This window comes from Borostomias antarcticus (genome assembly GCF_949987555.1).
Source record: "Borostomias antarcticus genome assembly, chromosome: 29".
NCBI classification, from domain to species: domain Eukaryota; kingdom Metazoa; phylum Chordata; class Actinopteri; order Stomiiformes; family Stomiidae; genus Borostomias; species Borostomias antarcticus.
In genome coordinates this window covers 806,001-833,624 of record NC_140262.1, presented here as the reverse complement: position 1 = coordinate 833,624, position 27,624 = coordinate 806,001, and the positions used below count along the sequence as shown (strand labels likewise).

At 45.8% G+C, this 27,624-nt stretch overlaps 1 protein-coding gene across 1 annotated transcript; it reads right to left on the bottom strand.

The window, feature by feature from the left end:
* Window positions 1-2,328: 2,328 nt before the first annotated feature.
* LOC311326850 (protein phosphatase 1 regulatory subunit 1B-like) lies at window positions 2,329-26,630 on the bottom strand (the record flags this gene model as incomplete). The annotated part of the gene is made up of 5 exons (XM_084459828.1): window positions 2,329-2,348; window positions 10,614-10,724; window positions 11,502-11,568; window positions 15,696-15,779; window positions 26,517-26,630. The coding sequence occupies 5 exons, from the start codon at window positions 26,628-26,630 to the stop codon at window positions 2,329-2,331; spliced, it is 396 nt and encodes a 131-aa protein (XP_084315954.1).
* Window positions 26,631-27,624: the final 994 nt, after the last annotated feature.

The window sequence follows — 27,624 nt, the reverse complement described above, 5'->3', positions numbered from 1 at the left end:
ATATTGTGCCGACATTTGACACCAATCAACTGGCTGGCTTTCACAGTGAAGAGATAATGAGAGAGAGAGAGAGAGAGAGAGAGAGAGAGAGAGAGAAAGAGAGAGAGAGATAGGAAAGTTTTCTCGCAGACAAGGAAAACACACCCACACACATGCATGCACACGCACGCACGCGCACACGCACGCACACACACACACACACACACACACACACACACACACACACACACACACACACACACACACACACACACACACTGTAGGAGAGATACTGTAACAACCAAATCCTGCTAAGCCATCAAAAGCTATTCTTCCATAACTTGCTACCAAACAATCTCTCCTCGGATACCGTCTCCACTACACAAACATGAACAGATGCTGATATATTTATATACAGACTATTGCAAGAACATACACCTACTCCATCACAATATTTGTGCCACAAAATAATTGTGTCAAGTGCTTTTAAGTGTTAAATAACCTTTGTTGCACGTTTTGGTTAACAATAAAAGTCACACTGAGTAAATCATTTAAAAATAAATACCAGAAAAAAAAAGAAAGAAGAAGAAAAGAACACTTAATCTGACTTAATGTTCCTAGTCTATTATTTACACAAACAACACCAGATCACACCACACCATTCTGTATGAGAGGCTGGAATTTGAATGGTTAGAGTGTGACTGGTGCTGCTGTGGAGACAACAGCTCTTTCTCTCTCTCTCTCTCTCTCTCTCTGATAGCACTGGACAGTAGAGATTATTGATGGCCAGCGTGGACGTCTGAGTGACCTAGAGTGATACCCGAACTTAGCTCAACTCAGAGTTCTGCTGAGGGTGGCCATCCTGTGTCAGTACTGTAGGAAGAGGTCAGAGGACTTGACCTACATCATGTTGTAAGTTGATAAGTCTGGTCCACAGGAAACTACACATACAGAGATGTAGTCTATTTGTAGGTTAACATGTGTTGAGATGAATGGGTTCTAATAACTTTTAATAACTTTTTGTGAGTGGCTGTAAGCCAGCGCACCATAGATAGCGTTTGATATACTAGACTTGTGCTTACTGTTATGTTTCTCTGTGTATGTAACTCTCCGTTTTGTTTTCTGCTCCTCCTGTTCTCGGTCCCAGCTCGTCCATCGGGGACCCGCTTTAGGTCGGCTAGCCTTGTGTTATCTGGGTTTATCCCTTACCTTTGTCCAGAGACAGAAGTTGAACCAATTACAGCAAAATAGCTAACGTTACAGGAATCATCAGTGTAACTGCTTTAGCCACCGACCGCTACCATAAATGTTATGGAAGCTGCTGCTAGTTGTTGTGAGCTCATGAGCTAACTGGCTATCCCGCTCTTATTGTGCTGAATTAGCATTGGAAGCATTGGAACTGATGTGTCCAGGCGACAAGACCTATCTTAATTTATCAGACACTTCACAGCTATCAGACAATTCACAGCTATTTCAGTGGCATGACTAGCTTCCGTCCTACCAGTCCTGAACAGAAACAAGCCAGCCACGCACATAAGCCAGGCTGGACCTGGCCTGGTTTTATATTTTATTGAACCTTCATTTATGTAGGGAGTATCAACCCTGCGTACTACACATCTCCACATCAACGTTCTGAAACCACAGACATATTATTACTGACTGTAATATAAAGCCAATGACTGGCTGGAACAAGCAGGGGAGACAGCAGAGACAGGAGACAGAGACAGAGACAGAGACAGGAGACAGAGACAGAGACAGAGACAGGAGACAGAGACAGAGACAGGACACAGAGACAGGACACAGAGACAGGACACAGAGACAGGACACAGAGACAGGACACAGAGACAGGAGACAGAGACAGGAGATCCCTTAAAGCAGTTTGCAGATGCACTAACACACACCCACTGACAGTTTTGCGGATATACTGTACACACACACACACGCACGCACACACACACACACACACACACACACACACACGCGCACACACACACGCACACACACACACGCACACACACGCACACACGCGCACACACACACGCACACACACACACACACACACACGCACACACACGCACACACACACACACACACACACACACACACACACACACACACACACACACACGCTGTCATCATATTAACAAAGCCAGGTAAGAGTCAGGTTTCCCTTGGGACAGATGGGAGATAGACAGAGAGGAGAGAGAGGAGAGAGAGTGGGAGAGAGTGGGAGAGAGTGGGAGAGAGTGGGAGAGGAGGACGATAAGCAGCAGAGAGACATGGGAAATAGGAGAGGGGAAATAGAACACACATGGGTTGAAAGAGAGGGCAGATAAACATGATCTACCCTTACATGGAGAGTTTGAGCTCTACAGACATAGAGAAGGACTTTAGGAGACAGTCAAACTGTGGTGAAGTAATACTCAAAATGTGGAATAATCATATCATAATATTATCTTATTCCAAACTGTGGAATTATCATATTGACGTAAACGTCTTTTCATGATTTTGCGAAGAGGGAGATAGTTATAGTTATGAATGCTGTTTTATTACTATGTAGTTACAACTAGCGTACAGGACACTAGCCTACAGGACACTAGCCTACAGGACACTAGCGGGCATCTTATCAATTTGTTTTAAGTCCTTCATCCATTCCCGCACGTTATAGCTCCCATATTATGACGAGACTTGAACAAGACGAGACGTAAGAATGGGTTTATGTCAACGATCCTTACGCAGAAGTTGTTGTTTGTGAATATATATTCGGGTGTGTAAATGTTTTTTACGAATACGCCAACAAATACATCGATGTTCCGCAAATAGCCTAGGCCAGGGGTGGCCAACCCGCGGCTCCTCCATCCATCCTCCAAAAAAAGTTGGCTTGCGGCTCTTCCATCCTTTCATTAAAAAATAAATTCATTCATTCCATAAGAACGTTTCTCTCTCTCTCTCTCTCTCTCTCTAGTTTCGCTGTGCATTTCTTCCCGCCCATTTTAGTTTATTGTGAGGAAGTCGCGTGAGAACCACTTCAGACCAATCATATAGGTAGCAAATCACCTTGGTAACAAAATTATTAGGTGCGTTTACATGGACGGTTTGAATCGGTTTCAAATAGGTTTGGAAGACCAAACCGATTGAAAAGATGTCATATAAACACCTCAATCCGACTGAAATGCCCCAACCCGATTGAAATTACAATCGCTTTCAAGAAGGTAGTTTAAACCTTTTCGAAACCGTTTGGTCCGTCATGTATAAAAAGTTATGTTAAAGCGTCAGGGGGGGTTAATGTGTCCTGTTGTCCGGTTCTAGGATCCACCAGACGCCACTGGTTATCAAAAGTTTTGACTTCTCATTAAAAATAAAACTCAAACGCCGTTGTGTTTTGCGCTGTGCTCAGAGGGTGGGAGGTATATTAGACCAGTGAGATGTCCAGGCCCTCTGCCCTGGTGTGTGGCAGCTGTTAGTGTCAGAGGGGAAGCCTCGTTCAGACTGCATGATGGTCATCTCTGAGGGATCTCTATTAGATGATGGTCATCTCTGAGGGATATCTATTAGATGATGGTCATCTCTGAGGGATCTCTATTAGATGATGGTCATCTCTGAGGGATCTCTATTAGATGATGGTCATCTCTGAGGGATCTCTATTAGATGATGGTCATCTCTGAGGGATCTCTATTAGATGATGGTCATCTCTGAGGGATCTCTATTAGATGATGGTCATCTCTGAGGGATCTCTATTAGATGATGGTCATCTCTGAGGGATCTCTATTAGATGATGGTCATCTCTGAGGGATCTCTATTAGATGATGGTCATCTCTGAGGGATCTCTATTAGATGATGGTCATCTCTGAGGGATCTCTATTAGATGATGGTCATCTCTGAGGGATCTCTATTAGATGATGGTCATCTCTGAGGGATCTCTATTAGATGATGGTCATCTCTGAGGGATCTCTATTAGATGATGGTCATCTCTGAGGGATCTCTATTAGATGATGGTCATCTCTGAGGGATCTCTATTAGATGATGGTCATCTCTGAGGGATCTCTATTAGATGATGGTCATCTCTGAGGGATCTCTATTAGATGATGGTCATCTCTGAGGGATCTCTATTAGATGATGGTCATCTCTGAGGGATCTCTATTAGATGATGGTCAGCTGGCTCTTTTTAGCAACTGCAGTCATTTCAGTTTCCACTGGCACATTTTCTCCCAGATTTTTCTTTTTCAGAACTGACATTTTTAAGGGCTCATGTCCGCAGTATGTTGCATTAAATAGTCTTTTGTACAGTAGATGGAAATGTGGTCTTTGGCAAATTGAGTTGTTTGTCAGGGTGTTACCGGTATTTTCATGAAAAAAAGACTGGGCACGACACTGGATGCTATTTAATATTGATTTTTATTTATTAATGTCCTGTCTCGTTTACTATGATTTGTGTATGACTACTTGTTTGCCATCCCCTTTCATAACCAAATGTGGTCCGATGATTGAATTGCTATGGCTTCTTGATTTTGCTCTCAAAGTGCGCCAAATTGAACCATTTAAATTCTCCTCTCCCGGGGGGGCATGCCCCAGGACCCCCCTACAGGGCCGGAGGTCCACCCGCCATAGCTAGGATTTGGTCCCCCCCAATGTTGACTCCATGGCTACAGCCCTGCCCCCACCCCAATTAAATCATTAGATCGACCTGTGTACATTGGGTTGTTTTAGTCCAACACACAGATCCTACCACCTGATACAGTCCATTTTTCAACCTTGCCATTTAGGCTACATTTTGTACATAAAATGCTTGGTGTCTCAGTAAAAGTATAGTCTGTTCTACTCAGGAGTTCTACTGTCTAAATCCAGAGTTCAGAGTTCAGAGTTCAGAGTTCAGAGCTTGAGTAGTTTAGCAGCTGATCGACTCAGGATGTTGTTTTTGGGCATAAGCCTCATCATTCGTTTATTATCGCCCAATCAGTGGTGCCAATTCATGCGGTCGGCCAATCAGTGGCGATGAGAGATTCTCCCAGAGTACGTGAAACAACAACTACCCAACTGCTCCGCCAAAGATGATTGTGATTGGTTTAAAGATAGGTCTGTCTGAGAGACTACTCTTTTAGATCTTCTTCTAAATGTTAAGATTCTAATATAATATCAAAGTGAGGTGCTTTGTTGGTACAATTATTATTAGTTAGAGTCGTTAAGCTATATGTCGCAACATAGATCAGATTACTCTTGTTTAGGTAGTTGGATCATGTTGGATAGATTAGGGATAGAGTATGCCTTCATCTGTGTTCAACTGTGATGAAGTTTAGATGGGGAACAATCTTCTAGGCTCAGAACGTGCGGAGAATGTACATGTGTAGCGTGCAGTCAAGACATCTCGTACTGCAAGACAGAATGCACCCTGCTGAGAAGCACGGGGGAATGTTCTGCCCAAACCGTGACACCCTACATCAGCATGTTACCTGATGTTCAGCCCCCCGCCCAGGGGGACGCTCCAGCCGGATCAGGCGGATGTCATACGGATGCTAATTGATGCTCTAATTGATGTTCTAATTATTGTTACAAATCAGTGGTAGGGAACATGTTTACTGTGCACGTTTTGGTGTTGTATTGGTCCACTTTCCTAGACTGACATCTAGTGGTCAATAGTAATATAACATGTACTGTTCCTGGACACAGCCTCACCTCAGAACGGCATACATACACACAGCCTGAATGGATGCAGACAGTTCATATAGTAATAAAGTAAAAAACAAAAAAAACAATTAGCAATAGACACAAAAAGTTTTTTTTAATTTGTTTTGTTAATTAGGACAAAATACATGACGGGACCAAATGTTAGACCCATGCTCAATACACTGCCACTGTTGTGTGCTGCTCAGTCGACTGTTTCAAAAAATACCCCTTTATATCAAAGTAGTCTAACTAACCTTTGACATGATTATTAGTGTTATATATCCCATGATGCATCTCAGGCTAGGCCAAGGCAGAGCTGTCATTTGGATCACCACACCTGGGCCCTGTACTACCAAGCTAGTTCAACCAATCCAGATAACTTTTTGCTAGCTCACTCGAGTAAACCAAACAACTGCAATCATGGATAAACGGTACACGACTGTGGCCATCAACTCGTTAAGTCTACCCAGCTGGACCAATCACAGTAAAAGAAAAAATTACACAAAATGACCAATCGCAACCTGAGACCCCGTTTACACCTTGCATTAAAATGCATTTTTGGTGATCAGATTGCAATCTGATCGTGCTAAACCACATGAAATACGCACTGGTTCCAGACCAGCAAGGAGTAGGCTTCCATGGCAGCTAGCAAGAAAGCATTAAAATGGATCCTGGTCAAGGTTGGAGTCCAGACGAGACAAAAAAGTGCCCACTGTCAATTTGGTCGGATGAAAATATTCAAGCACAAACAGGATGTGACGTTCGATTGTCAGCTGGACAGAGCCGATCGGATCTCAAACGGATCGGGTCGGATCGAAACGCGTATTAATGCCAGGTGTAAATGTAATCAGGCTAAATCATTATCTAGATACAATCTCGATACGAGACGCATTTTAATGCAAGGTGTAAACGGGGTCATAGTATGGGTATTTGGACACCTCCATTCAGGGAAGAATGTTTACAGCTCACTTATCTGGCCCCCGGGTGATTACTGTTTTTTTGCTTCCCTCTGGAATATGTAGAGAGTGGGTTGTATGCCCTCCTCCCTTGTTCTCTGTAAAGCGCATTGTGTTGCCTCTGGGTATGAAATGCGCTATACAAATAAAGCTTTGATTGATTGATTGATTGATTGATTGATTGATTGATTGATTGATTGATGCTCCAAGTTCCGTCCATTTGAACTAGTCCTTTATTATCCAGGCACAGCACAGTCGCTACTGTCAAAGGCAGGAAGGAAAGTTGACAAAATATTACCTATGTTGTGAATGTGTTTTATCAATATCCCATAAAGTAGGCTAGGCTAGGAAAGTTGACAAAATATTACCTATGTTGTGAATGTGTTTTATCAATATCCCATAAAGTAGGCTAGGAAAGTTGACTAAATATTACCTATGTTGTGAATGTGTTTTATCAATATCCCATAAAGTAGGCTAGGAAAGTTGACAAAATATTACCTATGTTGTGAATGTGTTTTATCAATATCCCATAAAGTAGGCTAGGAAAGTTGACAAAATATTACCTATGTTGTGAATGTGTTTTATCAATATCCCCATGAACACAAGTCGGCTATCTCTGTAATTGGGCCATAGCCTGTGTTTTTATGCCGTGTCAAGCAATTGTAGCCTGTTCCTTCAGCTGCAACCACCTGAGAAAGGGACGCTTAAATAAAGCAAGTAGGCTGTCATTTATTTGATTAGTTTCAGGTTGGAACAGACAGTGATGTGAAGAGGAGTTTAGGACTCAATATTAAGATACAAAATATGAAGATGGAAAAAGTGAAGCTCGAGGTGGAGAAGTAGGCTAAACTATGAAAAGAAGGTAACCTATTTCCGTAGGCTGTCATTTATTGGCATGTGTGCTATAACAATTTAAATACAATTTATGCCACTTTTGTTCCTAGGAATGGGAAGCTCGTCTAATACTAAATCACAATACTTGAAAATGGAATTAAAAAAGTAGGCTAGGCTGTTCTCCGCATCAGCCACAGCAGAGCCTACAGGAAACTAGCCAATAAAACGCAGGCTTACACATCGGGCTAAATATCAGCTGACAAAGCCATTCAGCCCAAAGGGGGTTTTTGTCGGTCTGTGAAAGAACCTCTCAATATTCGTGCACTGAGATAATTTTGAAGTCCCATATGGGATCTTAACGCCCACGCCATTTTCCAAGTGAATTGACCAGTCAGCGGGCAGTGTTTCATACGTCTTGATCCGTAATCTGGAACATTACATTTTACATTACATTACAGTCATTTAGCAGATGCTTTTATCCAAAGCGACTAACAATAATTGCATGTAATGTAGTACATTACTACTTGCCAGAACTTACAAGTGCATCTTCTTTCTAAAACAAGTGACTAAGAGCATAATCTAGTGCTGAAGGCAAAGTGCAAGAATAGCAATCTAAAATACAATAGGTGCTTAACCTATTATTGTTGTTGTTGCTCCTGAGCACGTTAGCTTGGCAGCATAAGTTACCATAGCGATATAGCACGGTGAAAAGTGAACCACATTTGTGATACGGATAAACCAGGCTTGAACCTGACGTTATGGTGCTACCCTGTAATCCTGTTTGGTAGTACAGGGCCCTGCTCATACACTGATCTTCAGAGTTATCTTCATCACCTGACTTCACTTCTCTCTCTGTCTCTGTCACACCCATACCTGGACACAAACATGCAAACATTAAAGACACACACACACACACACACACACACACACACACACTCTCTCATCGCCCAAGTTTGTCTTGATAGACTAAAGGACACACACACACACACACACTCCTGCCCAAGGTTTATTAGTAACTTATCTAATAACACTAGATATTGAATACATTTTAACCACTCTTATGGAATAAATCCTCCTTCTCTCTTTCAAAACTCCTCTGTCATCCCTCTCTCTCATCCCTCTATCATTCTCCCTTCCCGTGCCTCCCGTCATCATCCTCCTCTTCCTCCTCCCCCTCCTCTCCACGCTGGTCTCTCAGGGGATGGAAGGGGAAGGGTCTTCCCATTGAATTGACCTCTGACCCCAAGAACCTTGCTGATTGGCCGTCCGTACACTTGGATTCCTTTGGGGAATCTGGGGAGAGAAGAGTGGCCATGTTTAGAGGTGCAGTCTGCAGACGTAGGTGTTGAATGGAGGCTGTATTTGAATGGAGGCTGTAGTTGATTGGAGAGTGTATTTGAATGGAGGGTGTATTTGAATGGAGGCTGTATTTGAATGGAGGCTGTAGTTGATTGGAGAGTGTATTTGATGGAGGGTGTATTTGAATGGAGGGTGTATTTGAAAGGAGGGTATTAGAATGGAAGCTGTAGTTGAATGGAGGGTGTAGTTGAATGGAGGGTGTAGTTGAATGGAGGCTGTAGTTGAATGGAGGGTGTATTTGAATGGAAGCTGTATTTGAATGGAGGGTGTATTTGAATGTATTTGAATGGAGGCTGTATTTGAATGGAGGCTGTATTTGAATGGAGGGTGTAGTTGAATGGAGGGTGTAGTTGAATGGAGGGTGTAGTTGAATGGAGGGTGTAGTTGAATGGAGGGTGTAGTTGAATGGAGGGTGTATTTGAATGGAGGGTGTATTTGAAAGGAGGCTGTAGTTGAATGGAGGGTGTAGTTGAATGGAGGGTGTAGTTGAATGGAGGGTGTAGTTGAATGGAAGGTGTATTTGAAAGGGGTGTAGTTGAATGGAGGGTGTAGTTGAATGGAGGGTGTAGTTGAATGGAGGGTGTATTTGAATGGAGGCTGTATTTGAATGGAGGGTGTAGTTGAATGGAGGCTGTAGTTGAATGGAGGGTGTAGTTGAATGGAGGCTGTAGTTGAATGGAGGGTGTATTTGAATGGAGGGTGTATTTGAATGGAGGGTGTATTTGAATGGAGGCTGTAGTTGAATGGAGGGTGTAGTTGAATGGAGGGTGTAGTTGAATGGAAGGTGTATTTGAAAGGGGTGTAGTTGAATGGAGGGTGTATTTGAAAGGGGTGTAGTTGAATGGAGGGTGTAGTTGAATGGAGGGTGTATTTGAATGGAAGCTGTAGTTGAATGGAGGGTGTATTTGAATGTATTTGAATGGAGGCTGTAGTTGAATGGAGGCTGTAGTTGAATGGAGGGTGTAGTTGAATGGAGGGTGTATTTGAATGGAGGCTGTATTTGAATGGAGGCTGTAGTTGAATGGAGGGTGTAGTTGAATGGAGGGTGTATTTGAATGGAGGGTGTAGTTGAATGGAGGGTGTATTTGAAAGGAGGGTATTAGAATGGAAGCTGTAGTTGAATGGAGGCTGTAGTTGAATGGAGGGTGTATTTGAATGTATTTGAATGGAGGGTGTAGTTGAATGGAGGGTGTATTTGAATGGAGGCTGTATTTGAATGGAGGCTGTAGTTGAATGGAGGCTGTAGTTGAATGGAGGGTGTAGTTGAATGGCGGGTGTAGTTGAATGGAGGCTGTAGTTGAATGGAGGGTGTAGTTGAATGGAGGGTGTATTTGAATGGAGGCTGTAGTTGAATGGAGGGTGTATTTGAATGGAGGCTGTAGTTGAATGGAGGGTGTATTTGAATGGAGGCTGTAGTTGAATGGAGGCTGTAGTTGATTGGAGAGTGTATTTGAATGGAGGCTGTAGTTGAATGGAGGGTGTAGTTGAATGGAGGCTGTAGTTGAATGGAGGGTGTATTTGAATGGAGGGTGTAGTTGAATGGAGGGTGTAGTTGAATGTATTTGAATGGAGGGTGTATTTGAATGGAGGGTGTAGTTGAATGGAGGGTGTAGTTGAATGTATTTGAATGGAGGGTGTAGTTTACTGAGGAAAATGTGGGAAGGGTTTATTTTGTGTTGTGTTGATGGACTGAAATCGGAATTAACTCTGTGTGTGTGTGTGTGTGTGTGTGTGTGTGTATGAGAAAGTGTACTGCTGAGATGTGCACGTGTGTGTGTATGTGTGTGTGTGTGTGTGTGTGTGTGTTCTACAGTATGTACTCACCTGAGCCTGTGGGTGGGCATATCTCCTGACTCTCCTCCTCTTCAGAGGAACCCTCTTCCCTGTCTACTGACCCCAGAGTCAGCATGTGGGCCTGGGCCATCCGCTGTACAGCTGTGACAACACACACACACACACACGAACACACACACACACACACACACGAACACACACACACACGAACACACACACACAAACGTGCAAACACGCGCGTGCATGCACCCACCCACACACACCCACACACACACACACACACACACACACACCAACAACAAAAAGGAGAAACTTTAAGAACAGCTGTACCAACAGTTTACGTATTGTTTTTGTGCCTGGAATTTACACCAGTCAACAACTGACCAGAGAATCAGCTGGACAGACTAATAAACAGACAGGTGGTTGACGATTGACTGAATAGTTAGAATTAACGATTGAGTAATGTTCGTTGGAGTATTTGATGTGTGCTATATGCCTCAGGAGAACTAATGTATATAATATCATATATATCATCTATGGTGTGTGTGTGTGCGCACGTGCGTACATGCGTGTGCATATGTGTGTGTGTGTGTGTACTATATGAGTGTGTGTGTGCATGTGTGCGTGTGCGTATGTGTGTGTGTGTGTGTACTTTATGAGTGTGTGTGTGCATGTGTGCGTGTGTGTGTGTGAGTGTTTAACTATCAGTGTGTTCACAGATGTGTGCCCCGTCTTCTAATCCCAGACGATCCAGAAGAGGCCAGACTCACAGCTGGCTCTTCCCTTAATCTCACAACACCCACACGTTTGCACATTCTCTCTCTCTCTCTCTCTCTCTCTCTCTCTCTCTCTCTCTCTCTCTCTCTCTCTCTCTCTCTCTCTCACACACACACACACACACTGAGAGAGTTGATTTACCTTTCAGTGAAGGCGGTTGGTACACTGTGGCATTGACTCTCTTGGCTTTGAGGACACCATGTTCACACTACCGAAAGCAAAGAAAAAAATCAAAGTTTGAACTTCATTGAAGCTTTTCCCTCACACTGACAACACTGACACCAGGGTTGTTGTTGGGGTCACGGTTAGTTACCTGGTGAGTGGTGTTTAGGTTCAGGGTTAGTTACCTGGTGAGTGGTGTTTAGGTTCAGGGTTAGTTACCTGGTGAGTGGTGTTCAGGTTCAGGGTTAGTTACCTGGTGAGCAGTGTTTAGGTTCAGGGTTAGTTACCTGGTGAGTGGTGTTCAGGTTCAGGGTTAGTTACCTGGTGAGTGGTGTTCAGGTTCAGGGTTAGTTACCTGGTGAGTGGTGTTTAGGTTCAGGGTTTGTTACCTGGTGAGTGGTGTTCAGGTTCAGGGTTAGTTACCTGGTGAGTGGTGTTCAGGTTCAGGGTTAGTTACCTGGTGAGTGGTGTTTAGGTTCAGGGTTAGTTACCTGGTGAGTGGTGTTAAGGTTCAGGGTTAGTTACCTGGTGAGTGGTGTTCAGGTTCAGGGTTAGTTACCTGGTGAGTGGTGTTTAGGTTCAGGGTTAGTTACCTGGTGAGTGGTGTTTAGGTTCAGGGTTAGTTACCTGGTGAGTGGTGTTTAGGTTCAGGGTTAGTTACCTGGTGAGTGGTGTTTAGGTTCAGGGTAAGTTGGTGAGTGGTGTTTAGGTTCAGGGTTAGTTACCTGGTGAGTGGTGTTCAGGTTCAGGGTTAGTTACCTGGTGAGTGGTGTTCAGGTTCAGGTTTAGTTACCTGGTGAGTGGTGTTCAGGTTCAGGGTTAGTTACCTGGTGAGCGGTGTTCAGGTTCAGGGTTAGTTACCTGGTGAGTGGTGTTCAGGTTCAGGGTTAGTTACCTGGTGAGTGGTGTTCAGGTTCAGGGTTAGTTACCTGGTGAGTTGTGTTTAGGTTCAGGGTTAGTTACCTGGTGAGTGGTGTTTAGGTTCAGGGTTAGTTACCTGGTGAGTGGTGTTTAGGTTCAGGGTTAGTTACCTGGTGAGCGGTGTTCAGGTTCAGGGTTAGTTACCTGGTGAGTGGTGTTTAGGTTCAGGGTTAGTTACCTGGTGAGTGGTGTTTAGGTTCAGGGTTAGTTACCTGGTGAGTGGTGTTCAGGTTCAGGGTTAGTTACCTGGTGAGCGGTGTTCAGGTCCAGGGTTAGTTACCTGGTGAGCGGTGTTTAGGGTCAGGGTTAGTTACCTGGTGAGTGGTGGTGTTTAGGTTCAGGGTTAGTTACCTGGTGAGTGGTGTTCAGGTTCAGGGTTAGTTACCTGGTGAGTGGTGTTTAGGTTCAGGGTTAGTTACCTGGTGAGTGGTGTTTAGGTTCAGGGTTAGTTGGTGAGTGGTGTTCAGGTTCAGGGTTAGATACCTGGTGAGTGGTGTTCAGGTTCAGGGTTAGTTACCTGGTGAGTGGTGTTCAGGTTCAGGGTTAGTTACCTGGTGAGCGGTGTTCAGGTTCAGGGTTAGTTGGTGAGTGGTGTTTAGGTTCAGGGTTAGTTACCTGGTGAGTGGTGTTCAGGTTCAGGGTTAGTTACCTGGTGAGTGGTTTTCAGGTTCAGGGTTAGTTACCTGGTGTGCGGTGTTCAGGTTCAGGGTTAGTTGGTGAGTGGTGTTTAGGTTCAGGGTTAGTTACCTGGTGAGTGGTGTTCAGGTTCAGGGTTAGTTACCTGGTGAGTGGTGTTCAGGTTCAGGGTTAGTTACCTGGTAAGTGGTGTTCAGGTTCAGGGTTAGTTACCTGGTGAGCGGTGTTTAGGTTCAGGGTTAGTTACCTGGTGAGTGGTGTTTAGGTTCAGGGTTAGTTACCTGGTGAGTGGTGTTTAGGTTCAGGGTTAGTTACCTGGTGAGTGGTGTTCAGGTTCAGGGTTAGTTACCTGGTGAGTGGTGTTCAGGTTCAGGGTTAGTTACCTGGTGAGTGGTGTTTAGGTTCAGGGTTAGTTACCTGGTGAGTGGTGTTCAGGTTCAGGGTTAGTTACCTGGTGAGTGGTGTTCAGGTTCAGGGTTAGTTACCTGGTGAGTGGTGTTTAGGTTCAGGGTTAGTTACCTGGTGAGTGGTGTTTAGGTTCAGGGTTAGTTACCTGGTGAGCGGTGTTTAGGTTCAGGGTTAGTTACCTGGTGAGCGGTGTTCAGGTTCAGGGTTAGTTACCTGGTGAGCAGTGTTTAGGGTCAGGGTTAGTTACCTGGTGAGCGGTGTTCAGGTTCAGGGTTAGTTACCTGGTGAGTGGTGTTTAGGTTCAGGGTTAGTTACCTGGTGAGTGGTGTTCAGGTTCAGGGTTAGTTACCTGGTGAGTGGTGTTTAGGTTCAGGGTTAGTTACCTGGTGAGTGGTGTTTAGGTTCAGGGTTAGTTACCTGGTGAGTGGTGTTCAGGTTCAGGGTTAGTTACCTGGTGAGCGGTGTTCAGGTTCAGGGTTAGTTGGTGAGTGGTGTTTAGGTTCAGGGTTAGTTACCTGGTGAGTGGTGTTTAGGTTGAGGGTTAGTTGGTGAGTGGTGTTTAGGTTCAGGGTTAGTTACCTGGTGAGTGGTGTTTAGGTTGAGGGTTAGTTACCTGGTGAGTGGTGTTTAGGTTCAGGGTTAGTTGGTGAGTGGTGTTAAGTTTCAGGGTTAGTTACCTGGTGAGTGGTGTTTAGGTTCAGGGTTAGTTGGTGAGTGGTGTTTAGGTTCAGGGTTAGTTACCTGGTGAGCGGTGTTCAGGTTCAGGGTTAGTTACCTGGTGAGTGGTGTTTAGGTTCAGGGTTAGTTACCTGGTGAGTGGTGTTTAGGTTCAGGGTTAGTTACCTGGTGAGTGGTGTTCAGGTTCAGGGTTAGTTACCTGGTGAGTGGTGTTCAGGTTCAGGGTTAGTTACCTGGTGAGTGGTGTTCAGGTTCAGGGTTAGTTACCTGGTGAGTGGTGTTTAGGTTCAGGGTTAGTTACCTGGTGAGTGGTGTTTAGGTTCAGGGTTAGTTACCTGGTGAGTTGTGTTTAGGTTCAGGGTTAGTTACCTGGTGAGTGGTGTTTAGGTTCAGGGTTAGTTACCTGGTGAGTGGTGTTCAGGTTCAGGGTTAGTTACCTGGTGAGTGGTGTTTAGGTTCAGGGTTAGTTACCTGGTGAGTGGTGTTTAGGTTCAGGGTTAGTTACCTGGTGAGTGGTGTTTAGGTTCAGGGTTAGTTGGTGAGTGGTGTTTAGGTTCAGGGTTTGTTACCTGGTGAGTGGTGTTCAGGTTCAGGGTTACCTGGTGAGTGGTGTTTAGGTTCAGGGTTAGTTACCTGGTGAGTGGTGTTTAGGTTCAGGGTTTGTTACCTGGTGAGTGGTGTTTAGGTTCAGGGTTAGTTACCTGGTGAGTGGTGTTTAGGTTCAGGGTTAGTTACCTGGTGAGTGGTGTTCAGGTTCAGGGTTAGTTACCTGGTGAGCGGTGTTTAGGTTGAGGGTTAGTTACCTGGTGAGTGGTGTTCAGGTTGAGGGTTAGTTGGTGAGCGGTGTTAAGGTTCAGGGTTAGTTACCTGGTGAGTGGTGTTCAGGTTCAGGGTTAGTTGGTGAGTGGTGTTCAGGTTCAGGGTTAGTTACCTGGTGAGTGGTGTTCAGGTTGAGGGTTAGTTACCTGGTGAGTGGTGTTCAGGTTCAGGGTTAGTTACCTGGTGAGTGGTGTTTAGGTTCAGGGTTAGTTACCTGGTGAGTGGTGTTCAGGTTCAGGGTTAGTTACCTGGTGAGTGGTGTTCAGGTTCAGGGTTAGTTGGTGACTGGTGTTTAGGTTCAGGGTTAGTTACCTGGTGAGTGGTGTTCAGGTTCAGGGTTAGTTACCTGGTGAGTGGTGTTTAGGTTCAGGGTTAGTTACCTGGTGAGCGTGTTTAGGTTCAGGGTTAGTTACCTGGTGAGTGGTGTTTAGGTTCAGGGTTAGTTACCTGGTGAGTGGTGTTCAGGTTCAGGGTTAGTTACCTGGTGAGTGGTGTTTAGGTTCAGGGTTAGTTACCTGGTGAGTGGTGTTTAGGTTCAGGGTTAGTTACCTGGTGAGTGGTGTTTAGGTTCAGGGTTAGTTACCTGGTGAGTGTTGTTCAGGTTCAGGGTTAGTTACCTGGTGAGTGGTGTTTAGGTTCAGAGTTAGTTGGTGAGTGGTGGTTAGGTTCAGGGTTAGTTGGTGAACGGTGTTCAGGTTCAGGGTTAGTTACCTGGTGAGCGGTGCAGTCATCCTCTGAAGATGGCTGGTCCGTCAGTCTGAATAGCGTAGCAGGGGTCGGCCTCCGCTGTCGAATCTAAACGGAAAACGTTGCGTTCAGATATTGGCATGATTAGGTTATGGATATATTGCACCATCAGTTTGCGTGCAGGAGTTTGCCTGCATGCTCTTCCAGACTGTTTTTGAACTGCTAAACATGCTGTTGTGCACCCTCTCCCACTTTTTTGTGACACTCCCACAATTTACACAGCTGAGAAGTTTGACTTTTTTACAAACCGTTAAAGCTGTTAAATGCTTTTAAGCATCACACGTGTGCCAATACTTAACAGCAGCGCATTGATAAAGGTGCAATCATTCGTTTATCTTGAATGGAACATAAACTTTGCCTCTAGTTTTGTAAGAATTCACAACCAAGACAAGGCAAAGGATGATGAAACAATGCTGAGAATTATTCAAAAAATCTGGATCACATCATGAGTGTAATGCCTACTGGTTGATGGGTAATGTTAGATTAGGGGCAGCCAGATTACATCATGACTGTAATGGCTTCCTGGTTGATGGGTAATGTTAGATTAGGGGCAGCCAGATTAGATTTCCCACACACATGTAGCTCTATTTGCCCTGCCTCTGATAATCTGGTGCTTTATCACCGTCGTCTGATCCTGGCTGTTCCTTCTGTATCTGATGCTCTTCCAGACTCGTTCAAATCCTCTTTTGCGATGTTCTTTTACTGTGTACTTCCAGTATTATGTTAATCTGACTTTCCAGAAGCTCTCACTGCGGCGAGAATTTCTGGGACCAAACTATATGATATTTGTGGACACCAATGGGAATACCCTTGGATTGTGTGTGGGGAGGATGATTGGCCCACACAGTTAGCGGGCTGTGCATTAGGGATGATTCTCCCGCCCCCTTTTTCATGATTGGCCGTTCAAATGCAGCTGTATTTGAAAGGTAATGCGTTGGCTCCGCCCCATGCCCATGTTTTATGATGTTTGACTCCATTGAATCCATGTTTATTGTCCATGTTTGTTGACACACACACACACACACACACACACACACACACACACACTTCTGTACACTCCACACAGAAAGGCCCAGGAGATTCCACATTAGTTTGCTGAGCATAATCTCTGAGCAACCCGCTCCAGACAGAACAAGCATCTCAGAAGTAGAAGCAGGGCGAACAGACATAGGAACAGCTGTATAGCCATTTGGCATAGTGGCCAAACACGGTATTGCAAGTCACGTGACGCCTTTGACGCTCAAAAATACTTGGATGACGCGCTACAGTCTGGCCTGGTCTTTGGCTGTAGCGGCGGACGCTAGACTGCAGCGTATCATCCGCTCTGCTGAGAACGTGATTGGCTGCCATCTGCCATCCCTCCAGGCCCTGCACGCCTCTGAAGAGGGCGAGAAAGATTGTGGTCGACACCTCCCACCCAGGTCACCATCTCTTTGAACCACTCCATTTCCATGAATCAGTTGCCAGCTGATGTGAATGCCTCCTACCTTCCCCTCCCTACCTCACCTCTTCCCTGTTCTCCTCTTCCATCCCCCCTACCCCCCCCCCACACACACACACACGCACATGCTTCCCCATCCTCCCCCCCCCACACACACACACGCTTCCCCATCCTCCCTCCCTCCCTCTCATACAGATCCATTTGGCTTCTCTCTCTGACCTGTTGGGGGTCACGTATGGACAGATGAAGCTGTATCTGCTATCCCACAGGGGACAGGATGGTGGAGGAAGGAGTAGGAGAGATGGAGCTGGGAGGAGAGGAGGAGGCGGAGGGATAGAGGTGGAAGGAGAGGAGGAGGGATAGAGTGGGAAGGAGTAGGAGGAGGGATGGAGCTGGAAGGAGATATTGAGGCTCAGCACCATATGGTATAATTCCCTTGCGGATCATTGTGGTTTCAACAGACATTCAGATATATATCCTTCAATAAGATTAGATTAGATTCAAGTCTTTTGTCATTGTGTAGAGAGGTGGTACACATCCCATGAAATACCAGTTACTGTACATCCAGAAATGCAATAGTGTAGTCTACTATAGCATACGTTATTCTATATCATATGTAGTACAGTATGAACAGCATACATTTGGTAAGGATGCAGAGTATAAATAAGTACAGTAGCATTATTTGAACCGCGTAGGTGGTTCAGTCTGTACAAAATATGAATATTGCAAATAGCATGTTCGTTAAAGTAGTGTAAACAGCGGAGTAATGCTAGCGGGGGATCCTGTAAGGCTCCTGCAGATGGGAGGAGGGGGAGGGGCCTGATGATGCTTCCCTACCCAGCAGCGCTTGGGATGAATGCTGTTCATGGTGGGTGACTGGGTGCCGGTGACCCGTTGCTGGAGTGCTTTACGGTCCGATGCAGAGCAGTTGCCGTACCACACTGGGATACAGTTCGGCCCACACAGTTAGCCCACAGTCAGAAGTGTGTGTGTGTGTGTGTGTGTATATGTTGTCAATGGTACAGCGGTAGAAGTCCACCGGCATCCTGGGACACAGGTGAGTGTTCTTCAGGCTCCGTAGGAAGTAAAGTTGTTGCAGCTTTTTGACCAGGATGGAGGAGTTTAGAGACCAGTTGAGATCACTGAATACGCCAAGGAACTCGAAGGTCGACACACACTTCACTACATCTCCGTTCATGTGAATGGGAGACTCCTAGATCTCCTTGGTCTTCTGGATGTTAAGCGCCAGGTTGCGGACAGTAGACCATGTTGCCAGGTGCTGAACCTTATCCCTGCAGGCCGTCTCATCGTCACCTGTGACCGGACCTACCACCGCGGGGTCATCTGCCAACTGGATTGTGATGTTGGAGCCATGAACAGGAACACCGTCATGGGTGAACAGGGAGAACAGAAGAGGGCTCAGGACGCAGCCTTGTGGGACGCCAGTGTTCAGGTTGATAGTGGAGGAGGAGAGGTTGTCTAATTTAATAGACTGGGATCTGTTAGTGAGAAAGTTCAGAGTCCAGTTGCAGAGGAATGTGCCATACGAAGTTGGCTAAGCTTGGAGATCAGCTTGGAGTGAATCACAGTATTAATGAACTGAAGTCGATGAACTGAAGTCAATGAACAGCGTTCTGACAAACGAATTGACGGGTGGTTCAGGGCAGAGCGGAGTGCTGTGGAGATGGTGTCCTCTGTTGACCTGTTGCAGTAGGCAAACGAGTCGGTCCAGTGTAGCAGGCAGACAGGATTTCAAGTGTGAAAGAACCAATCTCTCAAAGCACTTGGTGACGATGGGAGTGAGCGCGACAGGACGGAACTGTTGAAGGGCCGTAGCGGTGCTTTGGCACTGGCACGATGGTGGCGCTCTTGAAACGAATGGGAACAACTGCCAGGGTCGGGTTTAAAATGTCCGTAAAGACCCCGGCCAGCAGTTGTGCACGCGGACGGGTATTCCCTCAGGGCCGTCTGCCTTCCGTGCGCTCGCTTTGCTCGGGGTGGAGCAAACATCTGAGAGGAAGAGTGTGAGAGGCTGCTCAACGGGGGGTAGATTGGTTCTGATCCCACCCAGGTGCTATAGGGAGCGGTTCAGGCGTTCCTTTGTGCCAGCAGCCATCAGACTATACAACAGTGCCTGAGCGTTCTGTGTGTCATATATACATATATATTACTAGATATATCTAGACAGCTTGGATGTATGTATGTACGAGGTGCGACCGAATAGTCCCCGGATTGTGTCAGCCACGCTCATGCCTCTATTTGAATTGAAAAAACAATGATATCCCTGTGTTGCCCTGTATCTCACGACTATGCTGGTATAATATTGTTCATCTCACTCAATCGGTGCTTCTGTGACAGGCTGTTTTGTAGAATGTCGCAGGGGTCACAGTTGTGGCACTTTTCTCAACCAACTCCCAAAACTCAACAATTTTATTACAGTAAAGAAAGTACTCTCAAAACATTTTTATTACAGAATCTGCAAGGAAATTACCCATTGTCCCCCTCAAAATAGTCCCCCCCCCCCCCGAGTTAATGCACTTCTGCATTCGCTTTTGCCACCCATGGAAGCACTTGGCAAAGTCCTCCTCTTAGTTCCCCACTCACGGTGGCTTGGATCTCTTCCACGGAGGTGGGTGGCAAAAGCGAATGCAGAAGGGCATTAACTCTGGGGGGGACTACTTTGAGGGGGATAATGTGTCATTTCTCTGCAGATTCTTTAATAAAAATGTTTTGAGAGTGTACTTTCTTTATTGTAATAACATTGTGAGTTTTGGGAGTTGGTAGAGAAAAGTGCCACAACTGTGACAAGCTCCCCCTGCGACACTCCACAAAACAGCCTGTCACAGAAGCACCGATTGAGTGAGGTGAACAATATTATACCAGAATAGTCGTGAGATACAGGGCAACAAAGGGATATCATTCAACTCAAATAGAGGCATGAGCGTGGCTGACACAATCCGGGGACTTTTCGGTCGCACCTCGTACATACATACATCCAAGCTGTCTAGATATATCTAGTAATGTAGTTGAAGGGCTCTTCAGTTCTGTTTGTAAGCCTGGGAGTGTAATACACACATAAGCAGATAACACATGGAGGAGACACTTCTGTAACAACTGCCACATTTCCAAGGCAACCAAACTCATGTGCCCACACATGTGATGTGATACATACTCTCCAATGAATGTCTATTTTGAGCACCCTGCCACCCACACATACATTGAGCTGCTCAATTCTTTGGTAAGGACAAGAGGGGGTCTGTGTGAATGGAGAAGGGTCTCCATATACATTTCAGTTCTGCAAATAATGTAATGCTATGATATAATATAACATAATGTAATATAATGGTAGGGTGTACTGTATCTATGATAGTGACTTGGCAAGTTTTCACTGGAAATTAAGGTTAATCACAATACAGTCCTGTTTCGCAAAACACTACTATTCCTTTTGGTGTTGTCAGGGTGGAGATCCTCATTACCTCCGCCCCAGGGTAGGTAGGTAGGGAGGTAGGTGGGGAGGTAGGTAAGTTGGTGGGTAGGTGAGTAGGTAGATAGGTAGGTAGGTAGGTAGGTAGGTAGGTAGGTGAGTAGGTAGGTAGGTAGATAGGTAGGTGGGTAGGTAGGTAGATAGGTGGGTAGGTAGGTAGGTAGGTAGGTGGGTAGGTAGGTGGGTAGGTAGGTAGGTAGGTAGGTAGGTAGGTAGGTGGGTAGGTAGGTAGGTGGGTAGGTAGGTAGGTGGGTAGGTAGGTAGGTAGGTAGTTAGGCGGATAGGTAGGTAGGTAGGTAGATGGGTAGGTAGGGTGGAGGTAGGTAGGTAAGTAGGTAGTTAGGCGGATAGGTAGATAGGTAGGTAGGTAGGTAGGTAGGTAGGCAGGTAGGTAGGTAGGTAGGTAGGTAGGTAGGTAGGTAGGTAGGTAGGTAGGTAGGTGGGCTGGTAGGTAGGTAGGTGGGTGGATAGGTAGGTAGGTAGGTAGGTAGGTTGGTAGGCAGGTAGGTAGGTAGGTAGGTAGGTAGGTAGGTAGGTAGGTAGGTAGGTAGGTAGGTTGGTAGGCAGGTAGGTGGGTGGGCTGGTAGGTAGATAGGTAGGTAGGTAGGTAGGTTGGTAGGTAGGCTGGTAGGTGGGCTGGTAGGTAGGTAGGTAGGTGGGTGGGTAGATAGATAGGTAGGTAGGTAGGTAGATGGGTAGGTAGGTAGGTAGGTAGGTAGGCTGGTAGGTGGGCTGGTAGGTAGGTAGGTAGGTGGGTGGGTAGGTAGATAGATAGGTAGGTAGGTAGGTAGGTGGGTAGGTGGGTAGGTAGGTAGGTAGGTAGGTAGGTAGGTAGGTAGGTAGGTAGATAGGTAGGTAGGTAGGTAGGTAGATAGGTAGGTGGGTAGGTGGGTAGGTGGGTAGGTGGGTAGGTAGGTAGGTAGGTGGGTAGGTAGGTGGGTAGGTGGGTAGGTGGGTAGGTAGGTGGGTAGGTAGGTAGGTAGGTAGGTAGGTAGGTGGGTAGGTAGGTAGGTAGGTAGGTAGGTAGGTGGGTAGGTAGGTAGGTAGGTGGGTAGGTAGGTAGGTAGGTAGGTAGGTAGGTAGGTAGGTAGGTAGGTGGGTAGGTAGGTGGGTAGGTAGGTGGGTAGGTAGGTGGGTAGGTAGGTGGGTAGGTAGGTAGGTAGGTGGGTAGGTAGGTAGGTAGGTGGGTAGGTAGGTAGGTAGGTAGGTAGGTAGGTAGGTAGGTAGGTAGGTGGGTAGGTAGGTGGGCTGGTAGGTAGGTAGGTAGGTAGGTAGGTAGATAGGTAGATAGGTAGATAGGTAGATAGGTAGGTAGGTAGGTAGGTAGGTGGGTAGATAGGTGGGCTGGTAGGTAGGTAGGTACAGTAGATACTGCACATGTGCAAAATGAACATGAATTCCAACTGCATTGGTTTGTGGAAGCCCTAGTGAGTTATTCATAATAATTCATGGTGGCTCCAGTCAGGTCCTGTTATCTACTTTCTACTTCCTCCCCAGAAGCCCTTTGGGTACATCAATCATGAGACACACATTTCAGTGTGAATTCAAGCTTTATTAAGTTGATTTATATCATTAGCACAATACCTACTGAAGTATGAATAGTTAATTAATTATAGGTGCCAGTATAAACAATCATCATATAATTATCTAAATAGCTGCCTAGGGAGATTAGTTATGGATCACCATATTTCTCAGTGTTTTTATGGAGTGCAGAAGAGGTATGAGATGGTTTGGGCTCAACAGTGCATCTCCATGTCTTATAATGAGGCCTAAGAAATCTGATGAGACAATATCTGTGAAATATGCTCATTTTCTTTCATTAGAGAATCTGAACTTTGATCTGTTGTTCAACAGTGGCCATGAAAGAAAACAGTGGCTTCTTGGAAATGCACAATCTGAAATACTCAAAGCTCTTTCCAAAGAAGGACAAACATGATACAGTAGCTGTTTGTCTGTGCTCTGCTGCAGGTTATTGCAAAAGTCGGAGCAGAGACTCGACACTGTGCTGAAAAATCATTTTAATTTAATTTAATGATTATGTTATTTCATAGGTCACGCATACGTCATTCCTCCATTTGCAGAAAATACATTCCAAAGCTTATGACATTTCAGATGTGTGAAAATGAAAACAGGGTTGCCTTTATCCAAACAAGAAAAGTTGTGTTCTCTGAACTTATTTAGTTATATAACGTTATATGTCATAACTGCTCAACCAGTTCAAATACTCCTTATTACAACTACGGGAGGACCTAAATCAGGCCAACAAACCTCATCTGATAAACTGACTAATATCACAAACAGGTCCATAAGCCTGTTGAACGTACATAATAATCATCCAATTCCGTGTTGTCTTCCACAGGTTGGTATGACTGGGAGTCCTTTGAGAGACACAAGTAATCCAGTCAAATTGAGAGACACAAGTAGTTCAGTCAAATTGAGAGACACACGTAGTCCAGTCAAATTGAGAGACACGAGTAGTTCAGTCACATTGAGAGACACAATAAGTCCAGTCAAATTGAGAGACACACGTAGTCCAGTCAAATTGAGAGACACGTAGTCCAGTCAAATTGAGAGACACACGTAGTCCAGTCAAATTGAGAGACACACGTAGTCCAGTCAAATTGAGAGACACACGTAGTCCAGTCAAATTGAGAGACACAAGTAGTCCAGTCAAATTGAGAGACACACGTAGTCCAGTCAAATTGAGAGACACACGTAGTCCAGTCAAATTGAGAGACACAAGTAGTCCAGTCAAATTGAGAGACACAAGTAGTCCAGTCAAATTGAGAGACACAAGTAGTCCAGTCAAATTGAGAGACACATGTAGTCCAGTCAAATTGAGAGACACATGTAGTCCAGTCAAATTGAGAGACACACGTAGTCCAGTCAAATTGCAGTTATGCAACGAACGGTGGGCGAGGGATGTGGGCGGCTTTATCATGGAAAATCTCTTATCACTTCTGAAACACACTCATGACATGTTAACACACACACATACTTACATACATATTTTAATATGCGCAATGAGGGAGAAATACTCATTAGAATATGGATTCTGTGTAACATGCTCATTCGAATATGGTGGTAATTAGCACTGTAAATTAGTGTTTTTGTAACAAAGAGGCAAATACTGTATATGTATTAAGCCCTGAAGAATGACCAGGAAACTACCTCTGAAACTGAAGTACTTGAGAGGGCACACATTTTATTGTCAAATTCTGGTTGTCAATACGACTGCCACGCCACCATTATATGGTGAATACTTAACAGCTACCGCATGACATGAGAACATAATGACTTGTTTATCTACCAGGTCACCCCCCAAAACGCCCACATATACAGTAGACATTAAATAACCTTTCACATGTAGGCTGTCACTAATCACCAGAAATGTATAGCTTAAATCATTTCAATACTTTTGTGTGAATTATTCGAGAACAGGTCAAATCCATTTCAACCCAATCAGCCCGGGGGATGGACTGAAATGTAATCAGGAATTGCAAATTGAGCATTGTTTTCAGGAAGGGATTATTGCCAATAGGGTACCAGCTGGCCTTGTGGTTAGAGTGTCCGCCCTGAGATTGAGAGGTTGGGGGTTCGATCCCGAGTCAGACCAAAGACTATAAAAAAATGGTACACGATGCCACCCTGCTCGGCACTCAGCATCCAGGGTTGGATTGGCAGTAAATCCCTGTGACATATTAGCGTCATGTCCAGGTCCACTGTCCACTTGCACATCAAGCTGCCTCACACTAAGGAATCAAGAAATAGGCTCCTGCCTTTTGGGCAACAAGGCTTGCTACTTACTTACTTACTTACTTGCTTACTTGCTTACTTGCTTACTTGCTTACTTGCTTACTTACTTACTTATTGCCAATAATGGACTGATGAGTGTTGTTGATTGACTGACTCACATTATAGTGGAAGACAAGTCTTCCAGTTTGATCTGAAGTTATCTCCCCCCAGGTTTGTGACGGAGGAGAGGAGAGGGTGGACCGGGTATTAGTCCATTAGACAGGTTTGTGACGGAGGAGAGGAGAGAGTGGACTGGGTATTGGTCCATTAGACAGGTTGTTGTGTTTTCAAATAGTATTGTACATGTAGACCAGTCAAATTCAGCCCAGACACCCAACACAAGTCTCTTCTCAGTTTAATCTTTTCTTTAGCTTCTTCCTTCCCGTCTTAATATCTCGTTCTCTGCCCTTAACCAACTAAATCACACCTTTCTCTCAATTTACCTCTCCTCCTGTCTCCACTCCCTCTCTCCCCCATCACCCCTCCATCCCTCCCTAGACACACATCTCATTTGTATGCTAATGAGTTGTAGCGGTGTTGTTGTTGTACACAGTCCCTGGCCGGCCCTCACATGCATACCCGATAAATTAGCTTTCAATGGGTGGTCCTCAACACTGGCTGTTCCCATTGAGATTCATGCACTGCCTCGGCCAAACATTATGACCGAATAACAAGCAAGACTACAAGACCCTGTGTCTAACTCCCGTTCCTTCGTGCGTCATTCTGGAAAGGAGGGAGACCCCTGCCCTCGAGTTTAATGTAGCTAAACAGAGGACCCGATTCATATGGTAATGACCCTCTCCACGCTCATTGTGTCCGCGACAAATAAGCAACAACCTGGCAGACTAGAAATAAGCTGCTCGTATACATCATCGACGAATCGGCTCTGACGGACATCGTCCGAGAAGTCGTGAAGAGAGACAGACCAGGCGGGGCCCGGGGAACAGCACAGGCCCGGATGTTCGGTAAGCAGCTGACGTGGGCAGTGTTGGAACAAATAACTTAATCTGCGTTGAGTATTTTTTACCACATAACTTAATCTATGTTGAGTATTTTCCCACACATTTCTGCGTTCCAGAGGATAGCTGTTGTTGAAACCAATATCTGTGCCCCCCTCCCTCCCCTCCCATCCCGACGCTTTCAAATTCCTGACATGACGCCTACTTAGTCATGCATGCGTTGTTCCCATGGTGGTTCGTGCTGGGCGAACATCTGGGTCCAGATTAGTCAGTCGCGGTGGTTAAGACAGACAGGAGGGCATTCAAGGAGGATAAAACCATCTCTCTGAGGATCCCTAGACGGACAGATATCTCCAAGCCAGAGACAGAGCAGCCTTTATTTGCTTAGCCAATGACCAGCCTGTTGGACGCGAGCCTTCTCTTCCGTGTGTCTTCACGCGTCACGCAGAGATGAAGGTGCGAATGCGGACTCGAAGATCGGTCCCTTGTGTGCGTCCCTTTCCTGTTCTGTTGCGAGACTTGAACAGGCTCCCGAGAAGAAGTGTGGCCCTGTTTCATGTGTTTCACAAGGGGATTATCACCACATTACCCAGAATAATCTTACATTATCTCATCATCTTTCATCTGGATTCTCTTCTCTCCCTCCACTCAACCCCCCCCTTCTTTACCTGTCTTTTCTTTGGTCTCTCCTCCTACCTTCAGCTGCATGGCTCAGCTTTAAACATGGCCGCCTAACCCCCCTCAACAGCCCGGACGGAGAATATGAACGCAATGACAACAGAGCCCTGCAAAAGTCTTGTCCAACTCAGTTTCACAACTGTCTGTCAGCAACACAGGCGGTACAGTAGCATATAACAACATATAAAATAGATATAATATATAACATAGAACATTTTTTAGACAATGCGAGTTATAACACCTTTTCGGTTCAGTGGTAAAGCATTTTGAACTGATGATGTCAGCTAACAGCTTGTGTTTCATTGACCTCTTTTGAACCTTGCTTCTGAGTACGTTCCATCTTTCCCCACACAACTTCTTCAAGAAAACAAACACGCACGCACATACTGTACACACACGCACACACACACACACACACACACACTCACCATCTCCACCTGCAGCGGATCCAGCTGAGTCGGGACAGCGGAGGGAACTGAGAACTGGATCCTCCTCTCCTTGGCCGCCTCTCTGACCATCTCCACGGGGAGGAAAGGGTCCATAGTCCTGCCTGTCCCTCCGACGCCAAACCACACAGATGGCCAACGAAGGAAAAAAAAAGAGGGCCGATTTCGGATGGGCACTCAGAAGTCCACTGATAATTCTCTCAAGTCCACTGTCTCATCAGGTGTCCTTGAGAACAGACGGTCGGTGTCACAAGTTGAAGGGTGCTCTTGTGAATACGGAGGATATGTTTTCCGTTTGTTTTTCTCCCCTCCCTCAGCTACTTTGCAGTCCTCTGCTCTTGAACTGGGGCATGGAGTGTACCCCTCTCTGTCTCGTTCGCGTGCCTCTCTCTGTTCTGCTTGTGTTGAGCCTGTCACTATGAGTGGCTCAACATATTCACTCTCCTCCCTCTCTCTCTCCCTCCCTCTCTCTCTCTCTCTCTCTCTCTCTCCCTCTCTCTCTCCCTCTCTCTCTCCCTCTCTCTCTCTCTCTCTCTCTCCCTCGCTCTCTCTCCCTCTCTCTCTCTCTCTCCCTCTCTCTCTCTCTCTCTCTCTCTCCCACCCTCCCTCTCTCTCTCTCTCTCCCTCTCTCCCTCCCCCTCTCTCTCCCTCTCTCCCTCCCCCTCTCTCTCTCCCTCTCTCTCTCTCTCCCTCTCTCTCTCTCCCCCCCTCCCTCTCTCTCTCACTCCCTCTCTCTCTCCCTCTCGCTCTCCTGAGCTAAATCGGTGCTGTGTGAGTGAAGGAGGGCTGAGCTGTGGGAGGAAGGGTGGGAGGAGTGAATGGGCGGGGGGGGGGGGGTAGACCTAAAAGGAGACTTAAGAACTGGGTCCGCCTCTCTGGTCCAGTCCTTGACTAGTTCAGGACCAACCTAACTGGCTGAGAGTTTTTTGTTGCCCTTGGTGATCACAGCTCAAAAAACACTACAATGACGTGGGGTCCCCCAAGGATCCATTCTAGGGACTCTACTCTTCAGTCTGTATATGCTACCCCTACGTGATGTAATTAGGAGGCACAATATTAGCTACCATAGCTATGCAGATGACACTCGGCT